This window comes from Columba livia, chromosome 1 (assembly GCF_036013475.1).
Source record: "Columba livia isolate bColLiv1 breed racing homer chromosome 1, bColLiv1.pat.W.v2, whole genome shotgun sequence".
NCBI classification, from domain to species: domain Eukaryota; kingdom Metazoa; phylum Chordata; class Aves; order Columbiformes; family Columbidae; genus Columba; species Columba livia.
The window spans coordinates 108,269,218-108,290,294 of NC_088602.1; the positions used below are offsets into that span (position 1 = coordinate 108,269,218).

At 41.4% G+C, this 21,077-nt stretch overlaps 1 protein-coding gene across 5 annotated transcripts in view; it reads left to right on the plus strand.

The window, feature by feature from the left end:
• The window catches only part of PHKA2 (phosphorylase kinase regulatory subunit alpha 2), a 51,135-nt gene that overhangs the window by 4,573 nt on the left and 25,485 nt on the right, over window positions 1-21,077 (plus strand). For 3 of the 5 annotated variants that reach the window (XM_065071981.1, XM_065071988.1, XM_065071997.1), the window contains exons 2-17: window positions 801-959; window positions 2,331-2,378; window positions 2,844-3,012; window positions 3,872-3,954; window positions 4,568-4,648; window positions 7,754-7,852; window positions 8,171-8,317; window positions 8,551-8,604; window positions 9,161-9,283; window positions 11,211-11,306; window positions 12,716-12,823; window positions 13,497-13,575; window positions 15,002-15,136; window positions 16,491-16,600; window positions 20,173-20,317; window positions 20,811-20,889. In XM_065071981.1, the coding sequence (XP_064928053.1) occupies window positions 801-959; window positions 2,331-2,378; window positions 2,844-3,012; window positions 3,872-3,954; window positions 4,568-4,648; window positions 7,754-7,852; window positions 8,171-8,317; window positions 8,551-8,604; window positions 9,161-9,283; window positions 11,211-11,306; window positions 12,716-12,823; window positions 13,497-13,575; window positions 15,002-15,136; window positions 16,491-16,600; window positions 20,173-20,317; window positions 20,811-20,889 (1,715 nt within the window). The remainder of the gene's footprint in view (window positions 1-800; window positions 960-2,330; window positions 2,379-2,843; window positions 3,013-3,871; window positions 3,955-4,567; window positions 4,649-7,753; window positions 7,853-8,170; window positions 8,318-8,550; window positions 8,605-9,160; window positions 9,284-11,210; window positions 11,307-12,715; window positions 12,824-13,496; window positions 13,576-15,001; window positions 15,137-16,490; window positions 16,601-20,172; window positions 20,318-20,810; window positions 20,890-21,077) is intronic. The other 2 variants (XM_065072003.1, XM_065072012.1) reach the window with 1 other exon arrangement.

The window sequence follows — 21,077 nt, forward strand, 5'->3', positions numbered from 1 at the left end:
TTTGGTCAGTTACATTTTCTATAAAGGCTTGAGTTGATTGAAAGCTCTGTCGACCTTTTGCCTCCCTACCTCGTTTTTTTGGTAGGGAAGAACATGCAACTGAGAAAGATGGTCTTAAATATTAATGATAATGAAGTGATGGGAATTAATGATGCAATGAAAAATGTAATGGAGTATTTGGGGTGCAGGAGACTACTCAGTGTGCTGCTTTTCAGACACTCCTGCTTTTCAACACCACCAGAATTTACTTTTCTGTACATTTTTCAGAGGAGGATATAAAAAGGCTTTGGGTGTATTCATGTTTTGGCTGTCATAAAACAAGCAGGTATTATAAATGAATAGAAATACTTTTTTAATTTCCTGAAAGGGAAGTAGTGGGTTTTTTTACTTCCTCAAGATTATGCCACAGACTAGTTGCATAGAGAAGAATAGATTCCAGACTCATTTGCTAATGTTATCTCAGTACCCTCTTTTTCTTACAAATACATAACATTTAAATTCCTATTTCCTCAATATATTTCAAGTTTCACTTAGTGACTTAGCTAATAATCCTATGGGGATGAGGATGCCCAGCTGGACACCGTAAGCTTTATATCCTGAAGCGTTCAAAGAAATTTTGTATTTCACTGATGTGAGTTGGGGAAAGAAAGGTGGGACCTCACTTCTGTTGCTAAGTTGTGGGCAGCCGCAGTATGCAATCATCTTTGTCTCTCTCTCTCTCTTGTTTTGTAACCCTTTGATATGGAAAGGTGGGATTTCAGCTAGTAATGTTTATTCTTTATTCCTTCTTCTGTGATTAGAATCCAGTTACGGGGCTGCTCTCGGCCGGTGCGGACCATAAGGATGCCTGGGTACGGGACAACATCTACAGCATCCTGGCCGTGTGGGGGCTGGGGATGGCTTATCGGAAGAATGCGGACCGGGATGAGGATAAGGCCAAAGCCTACGAGCTCGAGCAGGTATGTCAAAATTTAGTGTAAACCACTTACGCTCTTTGATTTTTTTTTCATATCATAGTGGTTTTGAACAGTGTGTTTGCATTGCCACTCTATCTAGGATCTGGCAGGGTTTTCCCAGCTTGGAGTACACGTCGTGTTCCTATCACATCAGTATCTGTGCAGTACGTGGTGTACGGTATTCCTGGCAGCCATCCAGCAAGCAAGATTTGGAGAACTGGCAGAGAGGCTTATATCTGAATTAAAATATAAACAAAGCAAGTACATATAGGAATCAGACCTCCATCATTTGGCCGACTGTTGAAAATTAGGCTTCTGAGAGATTTTATGCCCAGATTTACAAGACTCTAATTAAACCTTGATATCCCTCCTGAGTTACATTACAGAACAGAAGATCAAGTCAAGGTCACTTGGATCCTAGGGTAGCAATTTATTTGCTAGGCCGCTCTTCCCTGTAAGGAGAAGCGTGCCATTTAAAGTAGCAGTCTTTGATGTGGGCACTTGTCATCTCATGGAAGTCCTATGTGGTGTATGGACATGTTTGATCAAACCAGACAAAGCAACAGTCTCCAAACTGTTAAGAGTTGTGTGCTGAAGAATTAGAAGGGGAGGTAACTGACACATTTAATTTCTATAATCTGCAGCTGGGAAAGTGGGTGTCAGAAGTGAGAGTGCAGAGATGGGTTACATGGGAAGTGAGGGAGCATTGGTGTCAGTGTCCTGATGTTGTTTTTGTAGGCACTGGGTAAATTTTATGCTGACATGTACTGCTGAAACCAGAGAGGTCTGTGGTGACTAAATAACCTTGGCTTAGTTTGCATGATCATGTTTTGAGGCTATAGTAATTTGTGGATAAAAAGATGGGGTTGATTTCTTCATTTAAGACAAAATCTTGTACTCTTTGTACACACTAAAGACCCTTTCTTTACATTAGTCATCTGCTTTCTGTTATGCTGTATAAAGAGGAAAAGAAGCTCCACAGGTTTTCCAATCGTGTCAATGTCTTGCAGTCATCTACCAGTGTTCCCTGGATCTGTCACTCTAAAAATCATCGTCATCATCGTTATTGTTATTTTTACAAGACATAACATTCTGCTTACTTCCTTAACTGGATAAAAGGATCACAGAGATTTGCTCCACTGTTTAGAGAGGACTGTTGGGAAAAGATTTGTTCTCCTACATAAGGATGTGGGAATACGGATCAATCAGTATATTTTTAGAAAGGCAGGTAAAGCATTTCAGACAAGTACTCATTTTTTTACCTATGGCAGGTTATTAGTAAGGGATGTGAACTTTGTCACTTTTGAATGTTGTTTGTAACAGCTGATGGCTCTGGCCCTTTGAGGGTGTCACTGGTCTGTTTTGTTCCTGCAGAACGTTGTGAAGCTGATGCGGGGACTCTTACAGTGCATGATGCGACAGGTAATGTCATAAGTATGAGCTGAACTAGTACGTGTTGCATTTACAAAGCATTTCATCTCCAGCATATATTCCTTGTGAGTTTTCTGCATGTGTGTAGATGGTGGTGTGGGGAGTATTTTTAACTGCAGCAAAACTCTGATCTTACTTGCACCTTTTTGAGATTGTATTTGTAGCAAATTGCAGTTTTGCCTTTATAAACTGATTTCTACCAAGATGCTTATATATAACCAAGGTCTCAACTCAACAAAGTAATTTCTTCTTACTCCTTCCTGAAGAGATGTGGATTTAGCTGGAGCCTTAAGTTAGAGTTGTGTTTAAGCACTCTGACCAATCAAAACACACTAAAGTGAGGTAACAAAAATTAAGACCTCAAGTTGCTCCTCACCTAAGAAAAGTTGTTAATTTTGAAAGTTTGGGAATTTTCTTCTGAAATGCTTCAGATTTTAGATTTGTGGTGTTTTTTAGGTAGATAAGGTAGAGAAGTTCAAGCGCACACAGAGTACCAAAGACTGCCTACATGCCAAGTATAACTCTGCAACTTGTGCCACTGTGGTTGGGGACGACCAATGGGGGCATCTACAAGTGGATGCAACCTCCCTTTACCTGCTCTTCTTGGCACAGATGACTGCATCAGGTAAGCAGAACATATTTTAGCCTTGACTATTGTTGCAGTCTTCTTCTCTTCTAGTTTTCATTGAAAAAGGAAAAAAAAGTTGTAACTAGCTTCAAAGACCTGTACATAGTTATTGCTCAGAATAAAGTAATATTTCTCTGGAAAAAGAGATGTGGCTTAGTTAGGATTTCATGTTTATAGTAACTGGCAGTGTCTGTTCCCTTAATGTTTGTTGATGTACAAATACACGAGATACTCGGAATCATGTCAGAGAAGCTTAGCATTTGAAGACTTTGTGGGGCATCCTAATGGACAACCGGTTTTCTTCAGGGAGTGGCAACACTGAGACAGGTGCCACTAGCACCATCTGTGTTCCTCTTCTTGCTGGCGCTGTTTTATTTTGTGCTGTTCTCAACTGTACTCCTCCTGTGAGGATAAGGGTTTGTTTCCCTACGTGTTTTTCTGTCCTCAGAGCCCCTCACAACTTATTCCTGCAGCGTGGGTGCCTGATTGTCCTGGTGGTCCCTTGATAAAGCACTGAGTGGGCGGAAGGCTGGGAAACTGCGGGAACTGGGGTGAACTGCTCTTGGGAACCAGAGCTGGCTCAGACTGATCTGCTCTGTACCCACCATCTCTCAATGCCACCCTCCCAGGAGTGGTTTTTGGTTGATCTTTGAAGCAGGATGTCTTGGTGACATTCAAAGTATTTTATCAGCAGTAAGTATTGAGGCTTGCTGCCTGATCTTTCAAAATCAGCATTTTTCCATTGATTTCAGTGGGCAGGAGTTAGTAGCAAATAAACAAATTCATGAAGCTCACTGAGGAGTAAATACTTCAATTCTGATACAGTGTAATTACTCTCTTCCCTTCTTTCAATCAGGGTTACGTATTATCTTTACCCTTGATGAAGTTACCTTTATTCAGAATCTTGTTTTTTACATAGAAGCTGCCTACAAAGTTGCTGTAAGTAGTTGTTTATATGTAAAACACCTGAACACTGCTCAGATGTGGGTGGAAAATTATTTACTGATGGAAAAGGAAAATACAGACTTCTTCTTCCATAAGAATATATTAGAACCCGTCAGTACTTTACATTGTAAGGAGCATCTTTCAAGGTGGTAGGAGGGCTGTGGAGGATTTATGGCTACCTGAATGAAGTATACTTGTTTTATGGTAATAATAGTTTATTAATAATTAATATTATTTTCTGATATCTCACTAAAATCTTATGGACATTTCTAAAAAGAGTAAACTATTAAAAGACTTTCTGGAAAGTGATGAGTTGAATGGGCACAGGGGGAAGGATAAAGAACTTGGTGTGTTCTGTGAAGACAGTGATTCATGAGTGTAGTAGACCTGATCCTGTTGGGGTATATTTTTATGTGCTGCTCTTTGAACACGAGGATGGCTCTTTGTAGACTTGGAGCCTTTACTTTTCCTTTTTTCTTTCTTTTTTTTTTTCCTAAGGCAAGTAAATTAATTTCATGTAGGGCTCTGGTTTTGTTGTGGGATAAAAGGGGAAGACATTGTTTTTGTATATGATCATGCAGATGTTTTCTTGATGATGTTGTTCCAGGACTATGGAATTTGGGAACGTGGTGACAAGACAAACCAGGGCATCCCTGAACTGAACGCAAGCTCCGTAGGGATGGCCAAAGTGAGAATGTCTTCCTAACATTTCCTTCATGGCTGTTGTGTCACGCTGAAGGTTCTGACAAACCTGATGGCTTCCTTTGCATAGTCTTCTTGGCCATTGCGATAATTAGCTGATTGTATAAGAATTTTTGTTTGAGTGTGAATATTTTTCAGTGTAAAATTCTTGTAATAATGGCTTTCATTGAAAGACCTCAGCACAGTTGTTTCAGGAATTGCAAGAAAGGTACCAGATTCATTGAGGCATGAATCTGATTCACTGAGGTGCAGTCTCATAAAGTGTCCTCTGGTTTTCTGTCCCTCTCTCTTAATTCTCCAACCCCAGTATTATACGTGATGTTTTCATGGTAAGATTAAGTCAGATGTAAATTCTGGAAAACAACAGAATATCAGTCTAATAAATTATTCACAAGTAATTTAGAGAGAAAAAAGAGTAAAGATGTACTTGTATCGCTCTCTACAACTACCGGAAAGGGGGCTGCAGCATGGAAGGGGTTGGTCTCTTCTCCCAAGGAACAAGTGATTGGACAGGAGGAAATGGCCTCAAGTTGTGAACCTCAGGGGAGGTTTAGATTTTATATTAAGAAAAATTTCTTCACAGAAAGGGTTGTCAGGCATTGGAACAGGTTGCCCAGGGAAGTGGTGGAGTCCCCGTCACTGGAGGTGTTTAAAAGATGTGTACATGAGGCTCTTAGGGACATGGTTTAATGCCAATGTTAGGTTAACAGTTGGACTTGCTGATCTTGAGGTTCTCTTCCAACCAAAATGATTCTATAATTCTAAAAGAAAGCTATTTCTGCTTCCCCCATACCACAAGGTCACGGAGATACTAAATGAAGCTCAGAAGGCCCTAAATGTAAATGTGCAATTGACAGCTATCTTTTTACGTGGTGTCTGGTGGACAGATAGAAGCCAAATATTGTTAAGGTCAAAGGTGTAGTTGTACTTCAGCAGGATTTATTAGTTACCAAGATTTTGTGTGGCTGCAGGAGAGAGAAGCTGCTGGTCTTGGCCACAGTTCAGTTGAATAGTGATGGGGCAGTGTTCGTGGAGGAGGTTATTCCTTAGCTGTCCAGCACGATTTTATTTTTGCTGATCAGCCTGACTCAGGTTGCTGTGGCCTCTATATGACTTCTGAGTACACTGATGTCAGGATGACCTGTGGGACTTGCTGCACAGCTTTACATCCTGGTGGCTCTGAGTTCAATAAAAGTGCTGTTCAGGGTGGAGACCAGGAGGCATGCTGGAGGCCCTGCTGCAGAGGGCACCGTAGATGCTGGTTTTTTGTAACCTGCCTCAGGAATTCTCCCTTTTAACATTTCTCTCCCCGTGTCTGCTTTGTGTGGCCACCTGAGGCAGCAGTACAGTAGGGAGCATATGTCTCTGCGTTTATCTCAGTGCCTTTTGTTTGCCACTAATACTGTCCATGGTCCCGGCTATCAGTTCCTCAGTGAGGCTTTCTGCTGCCACCAGGAACATGTGCTGCACTAGTGCTGGGCTAGGGAGAGGCTCTACAGAGGCAGTAAGCCCGTGTTTGTGTTGGAAGAAGAAAAATACCCTTGTTTCTCTGCAGAAAGAATAAGGCAAGCTGCTTCCTTTGTCAGAGGTTGATATTACCATGAACCTGCAGGACCAAAATGGGCATGAAACAACATTGAGTGTTACCACCACCCTGTTAATATGCATTTCAGAGGAAAGCTCTGCTGGGCTGGCTCTGACTGTCCAGTCCTTGCTCTCTTCCCTGACACATTGCCTGTGCGGCGCTGCACACCCTGCTTCTGCAAAGCTGGATTTTGTAGCCTGCAAGGTGTAAGCAGGAGTACAAAGCAGGTGGCTGATGTCTTAGAATCATAGAATGTCCTGAGTTGGAAGTGACCCACAAGGATCATTGAGTCCAGCATATGGCAACCCCACAGTTCACACCATGTGTCTGAGGGTGTTGTCCAGTCTCTTCTTGAACACTGTCAGGCTTGGGGCCGTGACACCTCCCTGGGGACCCTGTTCCAGTGCTCCACCACCCTCTGGGGGAAGAACCTTCTCCTCATGTCCAACCTAAACCTCCCCCAGCACATCTTCCTGCTGTTCCCTCGGGTTCTGTCACTGGTCACCAGAGAGAAGAGATCAGCACCTGCCCCTCCTCTTCCCCTTGTGAAGAAGCTGTAGCCGCCATGAGGTCTCCCTTCAGTGTCCTCCAGGCTGAACAAACCCAGTGACCTTAGCCACTCCTCATACGGCTTCCCCTCCAAACTCTTCACCAATTTAGTAGCCCTCTTATGGATACTCTCCAGTAGCTTAATATCTTTTTTTTTATCCTGTGTTGCCCAGAACTGCACACAGTGCTCCAGGTGAGGCCGCACCAGTGCAGAGCAGAGCGGGACAATCACCTCCCTGCCCGGCTGGCAATGCTGTGCTGGATGCACCCAGGACACAGTTGGCCCTTTTGGCTGCCAGGGCACACTGTTGACTCATGTTCAACTTGCCGTCAACCAAAACTCTCAGATCCCTCTCTGTGGAGCTGCTCCCCAGAGCAGTTTCGCTTCTGCCTTCACTAGGCAAACGTGCTGTGGCTAAGAGGTGTGGGATGTGGTGGCTCATCTGTTGACATGAGCATGGTGTGCCTGGGTTGGCTGTGCAAAGAGCAGACATCTCGTTTCTCTTCCCCTTGGGAAGTTATAGCATTAGAGAGATGGCGATTCTCTTGAGGCAGCACCGTCTGCCAATTCTGGGATGCCCAAAACAAACCTTCTTTGAAGAGCCCTTCAGGCAGGAGGAGTGAAAAGCCACTGAATAGGGGTTATTTTGGAAGATGTGTTCATTACTAAATACTTTCATATTTAGATATTGTCTTGGTGGAAGCCCAGCTCCTCATTGTTTTGCATTGCCTTTAAATTGTAAGAAGGATCATCAGCACATCAGTCCAGTATTCTACTAGCAGAAAGAGAGAAATGTTTACTTTTTCTAAAATATTGCCAAGCTTTAAAGATGAAAAAATGTGGAGCAAACTTCTGCCTTACATAATTTCCTTCAGAGGATAAGTGCAGGTGCTGGAGTTTATACTTGGCTTCAAAGGTATTTAATGATTTGGGTTGTTGTTTGGGTTTTCTTGAAGGCTGCTTTGGAAGCAATTGATGAACTAGATCTTTTTGGAGCTCATGGAGGACACAAATCAGTGATTCATGTTCTTCCTGATGAAGTAGAACATTGTCAGGTAAAAATGAGTCTTCTGTTTCCTTTCCTAGGGGAACAACACCCTGTCCCTTTTGTTTTTCAATGAAATGTTGATTAACAGAGCTAAGAACTTAATATAATAGGATGGCTTCAGACTATGCTGTTCATCCTATTTCTAGTAGATCATGTGAAAGTGAGTGATGTAAAGCATTCTCGTTCTAACTCAGTTAAAAATAATTATGCATTGAGTTCTCTGTCAGTTTGCAAATAACACAGTCTATTCATTTTGCACTTGACGTAATCTTCTGAAGCAGGTAAATTGTTTTACATCCCTCTCTTCTGTTCCTGTTTTGCTCAGTCTATTCTGTACTCCATGTTGCCAAGGGCATCCACCTCAAAGGAGATAGATGCTGGCCTTCTCTCTATTATTTCTTACCCGGCTTTTGCAGTGGAGGATCTAAACCTTGTTAATGTAACCAAGAGTGAAATCATATCCAAATTGCAGGTAAGGAGTTCTTTTATTTTTATTTTCTGGAAGGAAAGAGAAGCAGAACCCCCGTGTCTGAACAAAAAAATCTTAATTAAAGATGGGTTGCCAGACTAGGTTCATCTGTTGTGGAACAGAGGGAGGAAAGTCCCTAAGTGGCACTTAAAACTCAGCACATACTTTTATGCTGATGTTAGTCTGTGAGGAAGAACAGTATGTGAAGTTTTCTGTAATTCTGTCTGTTTTTACAGGGCCGCTATGGCTGTTGTCGCTTTCTCCGAGATGGTTACAAGACACCCAGAGAGGTACTTCTGATGTATATTTTCAGTAGACATTAGAAAGAATTTTATCTCTTGTTTATAGACATGTTTTGTCACATTTACATGAAGGGGTGAAGTTCTGTATCACTGTTAAGACATCTAAGTGGATTTGGAGGTAGGCTATGTATCCACCCTGGAAAGGACACATATCTGCAGGAGGCTAAGGATTTGAAAACCAATTATTAAGGACAGAACTTAATTAATAATTCTGTAAGAAATGAGCCCTTAGATATGCTTATGGTACCTAAGTGGAACCATTGTCTCTGAGGCTTGCCAAAATATCTCTGAACTGAGGCAGAGCCAAGATTGTTTGGGTGACACTTAGATTCTGTGACAGGGAAGTGTCAATTTGTCTGGGGAACGATTCAATGAGTTTGAGACTTGAGTGTGAAAAAGAAGTCAAGAGACTGTGTGGAAACTATTTATGGTGTTTTTATTTGTTTCTTGGTTTTAATTCTTGTATAAAATAGGCTGCCATTATGACTGGAATATGAATGACTAATTGAGCACTGTGACTGAACAAGTATAATTTTATTTCCAGGATCCAAGCAGGCTGCACTATGATCCTGCTGAGCTCAAGCTTTTTGAAAATATTGAATGTGAGTGGCCAGTATTCTGGACATACTTCCTAATTGATGGAGTATTTAATGAGGACAAAATTCAGGTGAGGAAAGAAGACATTTCTTTCAATGAAAACGCGAAGCCATTTGCCCACAGTGTTTTGTAGCTTTGCTCCATGGTTTTTTTTGGGTATCAGTTGAACACCCTATCAGTAGGATGAGAGCAGTCTTCAGGCAATCTCTTCCTTTTGGGGAGTTTGTGACGTGGTAGAGGCTGCAGTGTTGTGCACACTGAGGCCTCATTGCCCTCTCTCTGCCAGCCTGGGTGGCTCTGTTAGCTGGTGTGGTCAAACTGAGCCCAACGGGGTTAATTTGCCTGATTCTGTCTGATTGCCAACTTTTGTGCCTCTTTCCCAATTACTGCAGGATGAGACCAGCTTCTTTTTCCATCCAGTCTCTGTGGCTTGGCTCTGAGAACAGGATTCACAGCACCTTCAGTCCTTATGTACATTCAGGGAGATTTGGCATTGGACTATGAGGAACTATTTAATTTTCACTAATTTCCTAAGTTAATTAACTCCCTAAGTTACTTCATGTCTTTACTGTATCAAGTATTCAGTGGTCATGGGAGCTAAATTGATTGTAGCCCTCCAAACATTATTGTGGCACCTGGAGAGTAATGGTGAATTAGAGTGACAAGTATCCAGGACTAAATGTATCCATACTTCTGTAGCTTGATGGCTTGAAGGAAGTAAAAAATACATGTGATTTAGTTACCTAGTATGTAGGGGGACAGGAGATTACTAAACATAATCTCTTAAAAAGTAAAATGGCATCAGAAACAAAGCAGGGAATTTCAGACCAAAAAAGCCCTCTTTTTGTACCAGATGCTGTATATCAAGTGAAATACTTACTGATACTAGAAATCGGAAAGTTTACCGAAACTTCAGTCATGTCAATAAAATACCACTTCAGAAAGCAGCCTCTAGAATTCAGTTGGATTATCTGAGATGGTTTGTACCTGGTTGCCCTTATGGTGTGTAGACAGGCTGTGCTAGGGCATGGTCAGACCAGCCAATTGCTCCCGGTTCCCACCATTTAAGCACAGCTGAGTGACACACTAGGACACTCAGGTGAGTGTCTCGTCTTCCCCAATAACTGCTGCAAACAAGTGGTTGCAATGGCAGCAATTGTTAGAAAAATAAGCATGTGAGGGACTCAAATAAGTAGAGAAGGATGGGATACTGAAAATGTCAGTGCACCATAAAACAAACCTGTGAGTACCTCACCTTGCATTTTCCACTGCACTCAGGGATTGCAGAAATAGGATTTCAGAGGCAAGTACTGGGGAAGCTTGAAAACAGCTTTCTTGTATGTAAAAACTTGGAATGGAATAGTTAAAAAATGGAACAAAATAAGGGATCTGGTAAAAAGAATGTTAAATGTTCTTCATTGTGTATCGGTCTAGTATTTCTGTTCATAATACGTTGTCTATTTTCTATTTGGTTAACTTAGATATTTTTAAATGGTTTAAAAGTTTTCCAGGGGGCAATTTTTTAAGTTAATCTGTTAAGTGAAACTGATTTCCCAATTCTGCAGTGCAGAATTCAGAAAATCATAGACAAATGTGCACAGTAGAAAACTAACAATTATTACACACCTTACACTTTTATGGATATTGGCAGTCCTGACATCCATGTCACTGCATTATCATCTGTTGCAAAGTTCATGTAGGATTTGTTCTTGTGGCTTCTTGATAGGAAAATGTTAGAAGCTTTGTACTGCAGTGGTGTGGTATAGATTAAAGATGTATGTTCATGTTTCTGAGGCTGATAATACGGAGATGCTGAAAGAGAGATGCTGAGGATTTGGATCCTGATCTTGCAATAGCAAGTCACGATTTCAGCCCCCCCCTCCGCCTTTTTTATGAACTTTCAGCTAAAACATACTGTGGGAAAGTGTTATAACTTTACTGCATCAGTTTTGCTGACTGAAATGTGAATTCTCACTTCCTTTTAAAAATATTTCCAGGTACAAGAATACAGAGAGGCACTGGAAGGAATACTTATTAGAGAGAAGAACGGAATAGTGCTAATGCCTGAACTATATGCAGTCCCTCCAGAAAAGGTATTGTGAAAATGTAGCATCCACTTCAGTATGCAAAGTACAGATATCAAGATGAATGTTGGTTTTATAATTTTCCTATAGCTGATAAAACTAAACCAGCAGTAAAAAAGACTGATTCACGTTATTTAAAAACTAAGAGACATGTCACAGCTCCCACTGAGAAATGGTAAACTTCAGGCTTCCAAATGGTCACATTTTTAACTTGGGAATCTGAGTGCCTACAGAAATATGAGAGCAGGTCTAAAGCTTTAAGTGCTCATAGTAAGACATATATTTAAGAAGTGCTAATGCAGACTTAGGAACTGAAGCTCGATGACAAAGCATAGACTGTTCTGCCTGCCTAGTCTATTGATTGGTTGTGCTCTCTTTTCGAGAGTTTGTATGTAGGAGGGAATCAGGTTTCAGATGGATTAGGGTTTGGGTTGGGTTTTTTGTTTGTTGGGGTGTATTTTTTGCTTGGGTGTTTTGTTTTGTTTTTTTCCCTCATCTTTGCTGTTACTTCTTACCTGATTCTTCCATTGTGACAGAGAAATTCAGATGAGCTTATGTGTTCTTCCATGCTCTTTGCATCCTTCCGTGCCAACTTCCTCTTCCACTCCAGACTTATCAGCCCTCATTCACTAGGGGTGCGCAGCCTCCTGGGTTGGTCTGAGTTTGGGCAGGGAGCGTCGACAGCTGATATGTTGGTCGCAGATCAGGGGTGGGAACTCTCAGTTGCCTTCCTAGTGGGAAACAAGTGTGTGAGAGTTCAGAGCCTTCTTGTGAATTCTGATACCATGATCTGATGAATATGCCAAACAAATGGGGTAGATTTTGGCTGTCATTTATGAATTTTAGAATGGCTATGGTAGAGATATTTTCTAGGAGGGTTTTCCCCCTGTGCTCAGTAGATCTCTGCATACTGCAAAACCAAGACGTTTTTCCTAAATTAATGAGTCTACTCTTAATTTTCCCATTGGTCGTTCTTGCTAACATGGGAAAGTTGGAATAGCCTTCATTTTTGGAAAGCACCTTTAATTTGGGAACTAGGTAGACGTCAGTGAAGTTCAAGTGTCATGTTGCCAGGGGTTGGAAAGCAGACACACAATTACCTACAAGCTGCCCACAGGGAAGGCAGCAAAGACATGGCGAGAAGAAAGGGAAGCACCAACACCAAAGCTATAACTATATGCAGAGTATCCATTTAACCTCCAGCTTTAAAGGGTGGGGTGGTGTATGAAAGGGAAGCATAGTTCTTATCCCAGAAAACATGCAGCCATAAAAATAAAACCAAGAGATCTTGATGTCGCTAATGATGCCAGGTTAGAAAGGGCAGATGATAAACCATATATTTTTTTAAATACTTCCATGTTACAGATTGTTCTTCACAACTTTAGAGTAATTTTTCTTGCTTATGTGTTGGTTTTCAGGTGGATGAGGAGTATGAAAATCCTCACTCAGTGGATCGTGTCCCAGTGGGAAAGTTGCCTCATCTTTGGGGCCAGTCGTTGTATGTCCTTAGCTGCCTATTAGCAGAGGTAATGGTTTCTTGTATAGTAGGTGACCTTGAATTTCATTTTGTTTTGAGATGGCTTGGGCTTTAAGGACAATTTGATTGACAGGTAGGGAATAATATGTTTTCCAGTAGAAACATGTCCATGAACTATGGAGAGCTGACTCTGAGCTTTCAGGAGCACTTTTTTGTGTTTTTTGTATATTGATATGCAATTGTCTGTTTCTGATCGAGCCAAATAAGTTGTCACATGGCCTGAATATATGCTTAGGCTAGAGGAAAATGCCTGGTCTGACTTGTCTGTCCCAGAGCTGGGATTTTGCACTGTTTCGGCTCCACTAGGATGCCTACAGAGTTGTCCCACATTAGCCATGGGCTTGTTAAAGGAACCACTGAATATCTTTGTGAAGCTACAAAAAAAATCACTGGTCTGGTGAAATTGTGACAGTTGCTGCAACTCTAAAATAGGAAATCTGAACATGCAGATTGTGTCAGTCATAAACATTTTCTTGTTGTTCTGAAAGAATACTGTTTTTACTGAATGTACTACTTAGAGGATGGGGTAGATAAACCAGGCTTTAAGTCCCGCTCTCCTGACAAAACATGAAATTTGGTTAAGATTTCTTCTAGATGTCATCAGAAGCCTTTTACTTATTTTTTATCTCCTTTCTTTTTTCTTTCTTTTGTATTTATTGTAGGGATTTCTTGCTGCAGGAGAAATTGATCCCTTAAACAGGAGATTTTCCACTGGATTTAAACCTGATGTTGTGGTACAAGGTGAGGAAGGTTTTCTGAATATTCTGGGTGAATTGGATCATGTGATGGCAAAGTCCCGGTGTGCAGGAGAGAAGAAAGACATGTTTAAAATAAACGTGGACTTTTCTTTGATGTGATACTTTGAGAAGGAGAAAGTGGTTGTTTGCCAAGGAGCTTTTTTTTTTCCAGGAGGGAAGACCAGGTTTAACAAACTTTTTAAAAAACTATATTTGTTAAAATGTTAAGACTTGTCAGGGATGGGAGAGTGGCAAACTTAATCTTGTAGGGAAAAGGAAAATCTCAGTGGATTCTAGCGAGAAAGATAGGAGTGACAGGAGATAGGTCAGTTTAGTTAGGTGTCTGTGCAGCCCCTCTTTGGAGGAACCAGAGAGCAATGAGTGGGGAGGATCTCTGCACACAGAGGTGAGGCAGCCAGACTTAGGGCCACCTTTTAGCTGCTGCATGGGGTGGCTTCTGTAATCAGTGCAGGAACAGCCAAAACCAGAAAATTAAATAGAAGGCAAACACCAGCTGATCAAGGCTTAAAGGTTTTTCAAGGGTCTGTACTGCTCTGGTAAAGCAACCAGCTCATTATAAGGAGCTGCCTTTGTCAATTTTACTGTGACCTGGGCAGGTTCTTGTTTACCCCCTGTTGATGTGGGGGTGGCATTTTGTTATTCTTGAAGTACTTAATTTCTAGTAGAAACAGAAGTGCTTGCTTATTTTTAGCATTCTTTGACAAGTATTTATAATGCAAACAAGAGAACAGAATTATTAGTCACAAACCAATAAGCCACCTAGCATGAACAAAACCTCAAGCAGGACAAGAGGTGAGATCAGGGCCTGGTTTGTAAATACCTCAGATTTTGGGACTTTTTTCCCCTATCTCTTCCATTTTATGGACTCTCTTAACAGTTATTGCTATACATGTACCAGCACCTGTTCCCCATTGATAAGGCTGTGTTGTTATAGTGTGCTGTATTAGAACAACAAGGATTTTTCAAGTCTTGTTTCCCATTGTTTCATGGGGCAAAAGCCCTATCTGCTAAAAGAGACTGCATGATCCAAACTAAAGGTACTGAAATAAATGAGAAAAGACAGATAAAGCCCCTAAGAATCTGATCTAACCTCAGACCTGACCCTGCTTTGAGCAGGAGGTTGGAATAGAAACCTTGTAAGTACCCTGCCAACTTGAATTACCCTATAGTCCAAAGAAGACAGGAATGGCAAGACATGTTGAGAAGCAGAGAGCCAAAATCTGCCTGGTACGCTCTGGCAATCTGTTTTGGTCTCACAGGCTCACAAATTAAGAAAGAAGTGGGGCCTCTGTGCCTTTTTAAGTCAACTAAATGGATTAGCTGAGAGGTGACAGTAGAGACAGTCAGTTAAAAAGAGTAGAAAGTTGGTTCTTACTAGTGCTTTTGTTTTCTGTTATTCTGTTATGCAGTAACTGTTTTGGCTGAAACTAACGAAATTAAGAATCTCTTGCAAGACCATGGAATCAGTGTTCAGAGCATTGCTGATATCTACCCGCTCAGAGTGCAGCCAGCTCGCATCCTGAGTAACCTCTACACCATGCTGGGTAGGTATTTGGACATGGAAGCCTCTCTCTGCTGCTGTGCATGGTACTTTTTAAGGGTGATGTTTGGTTTTTCTTCCTTCACACTGTCTCCATTTCTTTGATTTAATTTATTTTCTTGAAATAAATTTTATTTATTAAAAAATATGCATTTGTGCAAAGAAGCTCAATAAAGTTAGAACTTCTGTCTTAAATAACGGATTCCAACAGGGGAGAAAAAAATTGCCTTGTTAGAAAAGGTGGCCCAAATACATGTTTCCCTGTACCCTTGGAGTTAGGCAAGAACTGACTCTTTTTTGCCCTGCAGGAACTACTTCTACAAAGAAACTGGCTTTAGAAAAAACGCCTGGGAAAACACAGAAAAAAATAAAGTGTTTTTTCTTTCAGAAGTCAGAATGCTTCAGGTTTAAGTCAGGAAACTGAGCAGTGTGGCTGCCATTCTAATGGGTTTTTTGTTGTCATGGTGTTTTTTGTTGGTTTTTTTTTGTTGTTGTTTTAAAATGAAGTTTTTTGGAAGCATCCAGCATAATAGGACCTTCGAATATGCCTTAGGAAGTCTGCCTTTTCATGGAGTAGGGAAATTACATGTGCTGCTTTCTGGAAAGAATCTGTGTCTTTATCATGAAGAACTTTTAACAAAGAAAACATTTGCAGGGCTTTGAAGCATACATTTATTTAATAATAATTCATAATAGCTTTCTTTCACTAGTGGGGGTATGACTTGGATTATTTGATATGTTGGTGTTTTGTTCTTAACAGTGACTTTTTTGGGAATGCTCACAGTGGTATTTTTTCAGGCACATGGTCGTTTGGCTCATATTCCTTGTCAGACAGATTCAAGTCAGCTCCTGGCTGCTGCAGCAAAGGGTGCGGTGCGGATCATTTGCTAATAAGTTCTGCTGAGAAAACTGGAGCTTATTTGATGAAAAGAATGAAAATCTTTTTTTTGTATTTGGATGTACTTTGGATTTAGCCTTCTGTGGGCAAGAATTTTTAAGGTTCTTCAGTGAAATCATTACAGTTTCTGTTGTATGGTGTGGGCCTTGTTTTTGAAAGGACATACCTCCTGTCCTTCTTGGTGGGGAAGCTCTGGGTGCTGAGCAATGACTGTAATTAAAAGACTCAAGCCCATGGTCAGTGAAACCAAAACTTTTGATCAGGCCTTTGAAGAACTCCAACTATTATTCTGGTGGTTGCTACAAAACAGACCAGTTTGTAGTATCTCACTCTGTTATATGTCTTCCGCCTTGCTGATACCAGTGAAGTAGATCTCCTTGTCTAAAATAGTTGTCGGGGAAAACCAACCACACAGAAACTGTTAGGCGAGACATTTTTCTTCTTTTGCTTTTCATTACAGGCCGGAACAAGAACATGAAATTAAGCGGACGGCCACACCGACATATTGGAGTGTTAGGCACCTCCAAGCTGTATGTGATAAGGAATCAAATATTTGCTTTTACCCCTCAGGTGAGCATGTAAAGCTGGCAGGGAAATCACTGCTTACTTGATGGCTAATCACGTTGCTTTTACGTGCTGTCACTTAGGTGGAGCAGGGCTGATACAGCAGATGTGCTTTGCTTTGTGGGGTTTTTCAGAACATTGGGTGACAAGCATGGTAGGAGTGCTGATGAATCTCTCATCTCTCATACAGAGTTTGGCTTCTGGCTTAGGAGAGCACAGCAAATGAGTAGTACAAAGTTGTTACTGATCTTTGCCCGAACCAGCATTCTAGCTAATGAAAAACAGTTTCTCCAGAAATAGGTCACTTAATGTATCTTTCTAGTGGTTGCTTTGATGCACAATTTAGTTTCACATAAGCATGCCAAGTACTGTTACCCCTAAGAGACTAAGATGTAATCTTTTAATTATATTGTTGAAAGGGTCAATAGTGCTGATAAAGGGATGTTCTCTGTTTTCTGTTTAGTGCCTTTTTCAATGTAGCTGGAAGTTTGTATCCTCCCAGAATTAATGGCTCTTGTTTATACATTTAATGAAATATGACATGCTTATTCCTGTAGACATATTCTAGCAGTTTGTGCTAGAAGGCCAAGGAGTTACCCACTCCAAATGTGCAAATGGGGATCATACCCTCATAAATAGATGTTTTACTGATGTAGTCTTTAAATTCCATGGCATACATTCAGTGGACTCCATAGGTGGCTTCTGCATTGCTTCATGATGTCCAAACAATGCCAGATTTACTGCAAAGAATGTAGAACCCTTCCTGTTCTTCCCCCTGTCAGTTGATCACAAGCAGCTTTGTGACAGGTTATTTGTTGTGGTGCTCCCCCACACCAATTTTCATGTTTGCTAATTAGGGAAAAACTCCTTAGAGTTGTGAGGTTTTTTCAAAGTATCTCTTTGTCCACATCTTACTATGTCAGTAGGACCCAATATTCCAGCTGAAATGTTGCCACATATCCGGTATGGACATACTTATTAAAATATTCCAAAAAGGCACTTATCTTTGCATTAGCAACATGCTGACAGTTTCTGCTTATTCAGTGTTTGACTAAAACCTCCATAACGTTTCCCATCGTACTTTGTAGCCAGACACTGCCCCTGACTTTTTTTGAGAGGGGTGGAATTAATGTTTAATTTCACCTTCCTAAGGCTAGCAGTTAACTCATCTGTGTTGATCTTGGCTAATGTCCACAGATTTTGTTTTACAGTTTGTATTTAGTCCTGTCCTCTAATGAAAACATTGATTAGGTGTGGGGCAGAGACTGAGCCCATTTAGATACCCTCTCATTCTGAAAAAATGTTTAATAACTACGTTTTGAGAACAATTTTTCAAGTAGTTCTGCCTCCTCAGATGTTTTTTCTTCAGCTCACAAGTGTGAAAATTTGCCAGCCACTTTCTTGTACCCACCATCTAGTTGCTCCCAAAGAAGGAAATTGGACTCGTTTGCTGAGACTGATTTTTCTGTATGACTGTTTGGCCCTTTTGCTTGATCATTTTGTGATAACTTGACAGTCTCAAATTGGATTTGTTTTCCTGTGCTTTCAGGCACTGAAATGTGCCTGGCTCTTCCTTTTTAAAAGCAGGCAGTGTCTTTGCTTCTCCCTGGATTTCTGGGACCTGTTTTTCCTGAGCTATCAAAACTAATTGCAAGTGGCTCAGGGATTGCTTTGGCCATTTCCTTAAGTTCTGTGAAGTAATTTATCGGGACTTTGACAGCTTGAATTTACAATACATGCTAACCCCTCCCAAAGGGTTATGTGCTTCCATAACTTTTGTTATGGCTGCTCTGCTCTGCTCTTCCATTGTTTGTCCCACTTTTTTGGTTTACAGCTCTTGAAGTAGTTGTAATAGTCCTTGGTTGAGGTTCTTGGCTTCCCTCTGTAGCAGGAACACCACACTTTACCATTGTACATTTAATGTACCTTTTTTCCACAGTAACTGCCAGCATTTCTGTATTCTGCTTGACTTTCAGATTGTTCCCAAGAGACATACAGCTACTAGTTCCCAGTCCCTTGCGTACACTTAAGCCTGTTATTTGTTTTGTTGCTATTGTTAGCTTTTTCTTCCACATTTAGAGTGCTTCCGTCTTCTGGATCATAGGTTACTGAAATTCATCATTGGGAAGATGCTGCTTCATGGGTGTGATTGTCTGCTTTTTATTTGTAAGGCTTACTTACAACCTCATAGCCTTTTATGAGAATGTAACAAGGTGGATGGATGATGGCAGAGCGGTGGATGTGGTCTACCTTGACTTCAGTAAAGCCTTTGACACAGTCTCCCACAGCATCCTCACAGCTAAGTTGAGGAGGTGTGGTGTAGACAATAGAGTAGTGAGGTGGGTTGCAAACTGGCTTAAGGAGAGAAGCCAGAGAGTGGTAGTCAATGGTGCGGAGTCTAGTTGGAGGCCAGTATCTAGTGGAGTGCCTCAGGGGTCAGTGCTGGGGCCAATATATTCAATATATTCATTAACCATTTGGACGAGGGAATAGAGTGTACTATCAGCAAGTTTGCTGATGACACCAAGCTGGGAGGAGTGGCTGACACGCCAGAAGGCTGTGCTGCCATCCACCGGGACCTGGACAGGCTGGAGAGTTGGGTGGGGAATAACCTAATGAAATTTAACAAGGACAAGTGTAGAGTCCAGCATCTGGGCAGGAACAACCCCAGGTTCCAGTATAGGTTGGGAAATTACATATTAGAGAGCAGTGTAGGGGAAAGGGACCTGGGGGTCCTGGTGGACAACAGGATGACCATGAGCCAGCACTGTGCCCTTGTGGCCAGGAAGGCCAATGGCATCCTGGGGTCTATTAGAAGGGGGGTGGTTAGTAGATCGAGAGAGGTCCTCCCTCCCCTCTACTCCGCCCTGGTGAGACCACATCTGGAATATTGTGTCCAGTTCTGGGCCCCTCAGTTCCAGAAGGACAGGGAACTGCTGGAGAGAGTCCAGCGTAGGGCAACAAAGATGATGAAGGGAGTGGAGCACCTCCCTTATGAGGAAAGGCTGAGGGAGCTGGGTCTCTTTAGTTTGGAGAAGAGGAGACTGAGGGGTGACCTCATTAATGTTTATAAATATATAAAGGGTGAGTGCCATGAGGACGGAGCCAGGCTCTTCTCGGTGGCAAACAACGATAGGACAAGGGGTAATGGGATCAAGCTGGAACACAAGAGGTTCCACTTAAATTTGAGAAAAAACTTCTTCTCAGTGAGGGTGCCAGAGCACTGGAACAGGCTGCCCTTCTCTGGAGACATTCAAAACCCGCCTGGACACATTCCTGTGCAACCTCACCTAGGTGTTCCTGCTCCAGCAGGGGGATTGGACTAGATGATCTTTTGAGGTCCCTTCCAATCCCAAATATACTGTGATTCTGTGATACTGTGATACTTCTTTCGCAGGCAGCCTACAAGTGTAAGAAACTGGACTCTGCACAAGCATGGATTTCGTTTTCTTTTTTCGCAGTCTGTGTTGTGGTCTAGAATGGCACGTATGGCTTTTGTGAATTATTTAGGGGAGGAAACGGGAAAAGTAAGGGCAGTACTGACAACTACTCATATACCATATTTCTCTGTTCTCTAGTTTACTGACCAGCATCACTTCTATCTGGCTCTAGACAATCAGATGATTGTGGAGATGCTCAAGATAGAGCTGGCTTACCTCACTTCTTGTTGGAGGATGACAGGGAGACCAACCCTGACATTTCCCATCACCCACACAATGCTTGGTAAACTTAATTTTCTCTATTTCAAGCAGAGTAGATTACTGCAGGGGAGTAGGATAGAAGTTGGTTTGAGAGAAGGCAGGTGGCATGAGTGTTTCAATATCTGAGTTCTAACATCAAAAGCACAGTTTTACTTTCTCAAGTGTACACTGAATTTGGATGACATGTTAATATTTCATTTTCCCCTTTATATCCTTGCATCTCCCCATAATTTCCATACTATTTCTGTCCAAATAAATTTGATAGAAATCACTTTGGACCTTGTCTTGAGTGGGTTCATTTTTGTCTGGAGAAATCTCTTTAGAACTTGTCTCAGGGTTGTTTTTTATTTGCTTGTTTGGATTTTTTTGAATAAGCTAGTATTGATAGCAGTTATGAGTTCTGTTTTAAATACCTCTGATTTACTTCATAGAAAACACTCAGTAATCAATTTTATTTGGACATGATGATTTAAGAAGTGTTGGTAAGCTTCAGCTCTTCCATTATTCTTTTTTAGTTGATGATGGTACCGACATTCATCCAGCAGTTCTTGCCACCATAAGAAAATTAGAGGATGGTTATTTTGGAGGTGCAAGGTAATGTTATAAACCCCAAATGATTGTCTCCATGATGGTTTTAGTTAAATTCTATACAAGCCTCATTTTCCAATTTGTGATACATAGTGCAGAGACCTTGTAGCAGAACTCTGCAGAGAAGTTTCAGCTTTAGTTATTTTGTAGCAACCACATGGTAGTTGTACCTCAGATGCAATGGAAAACATCTG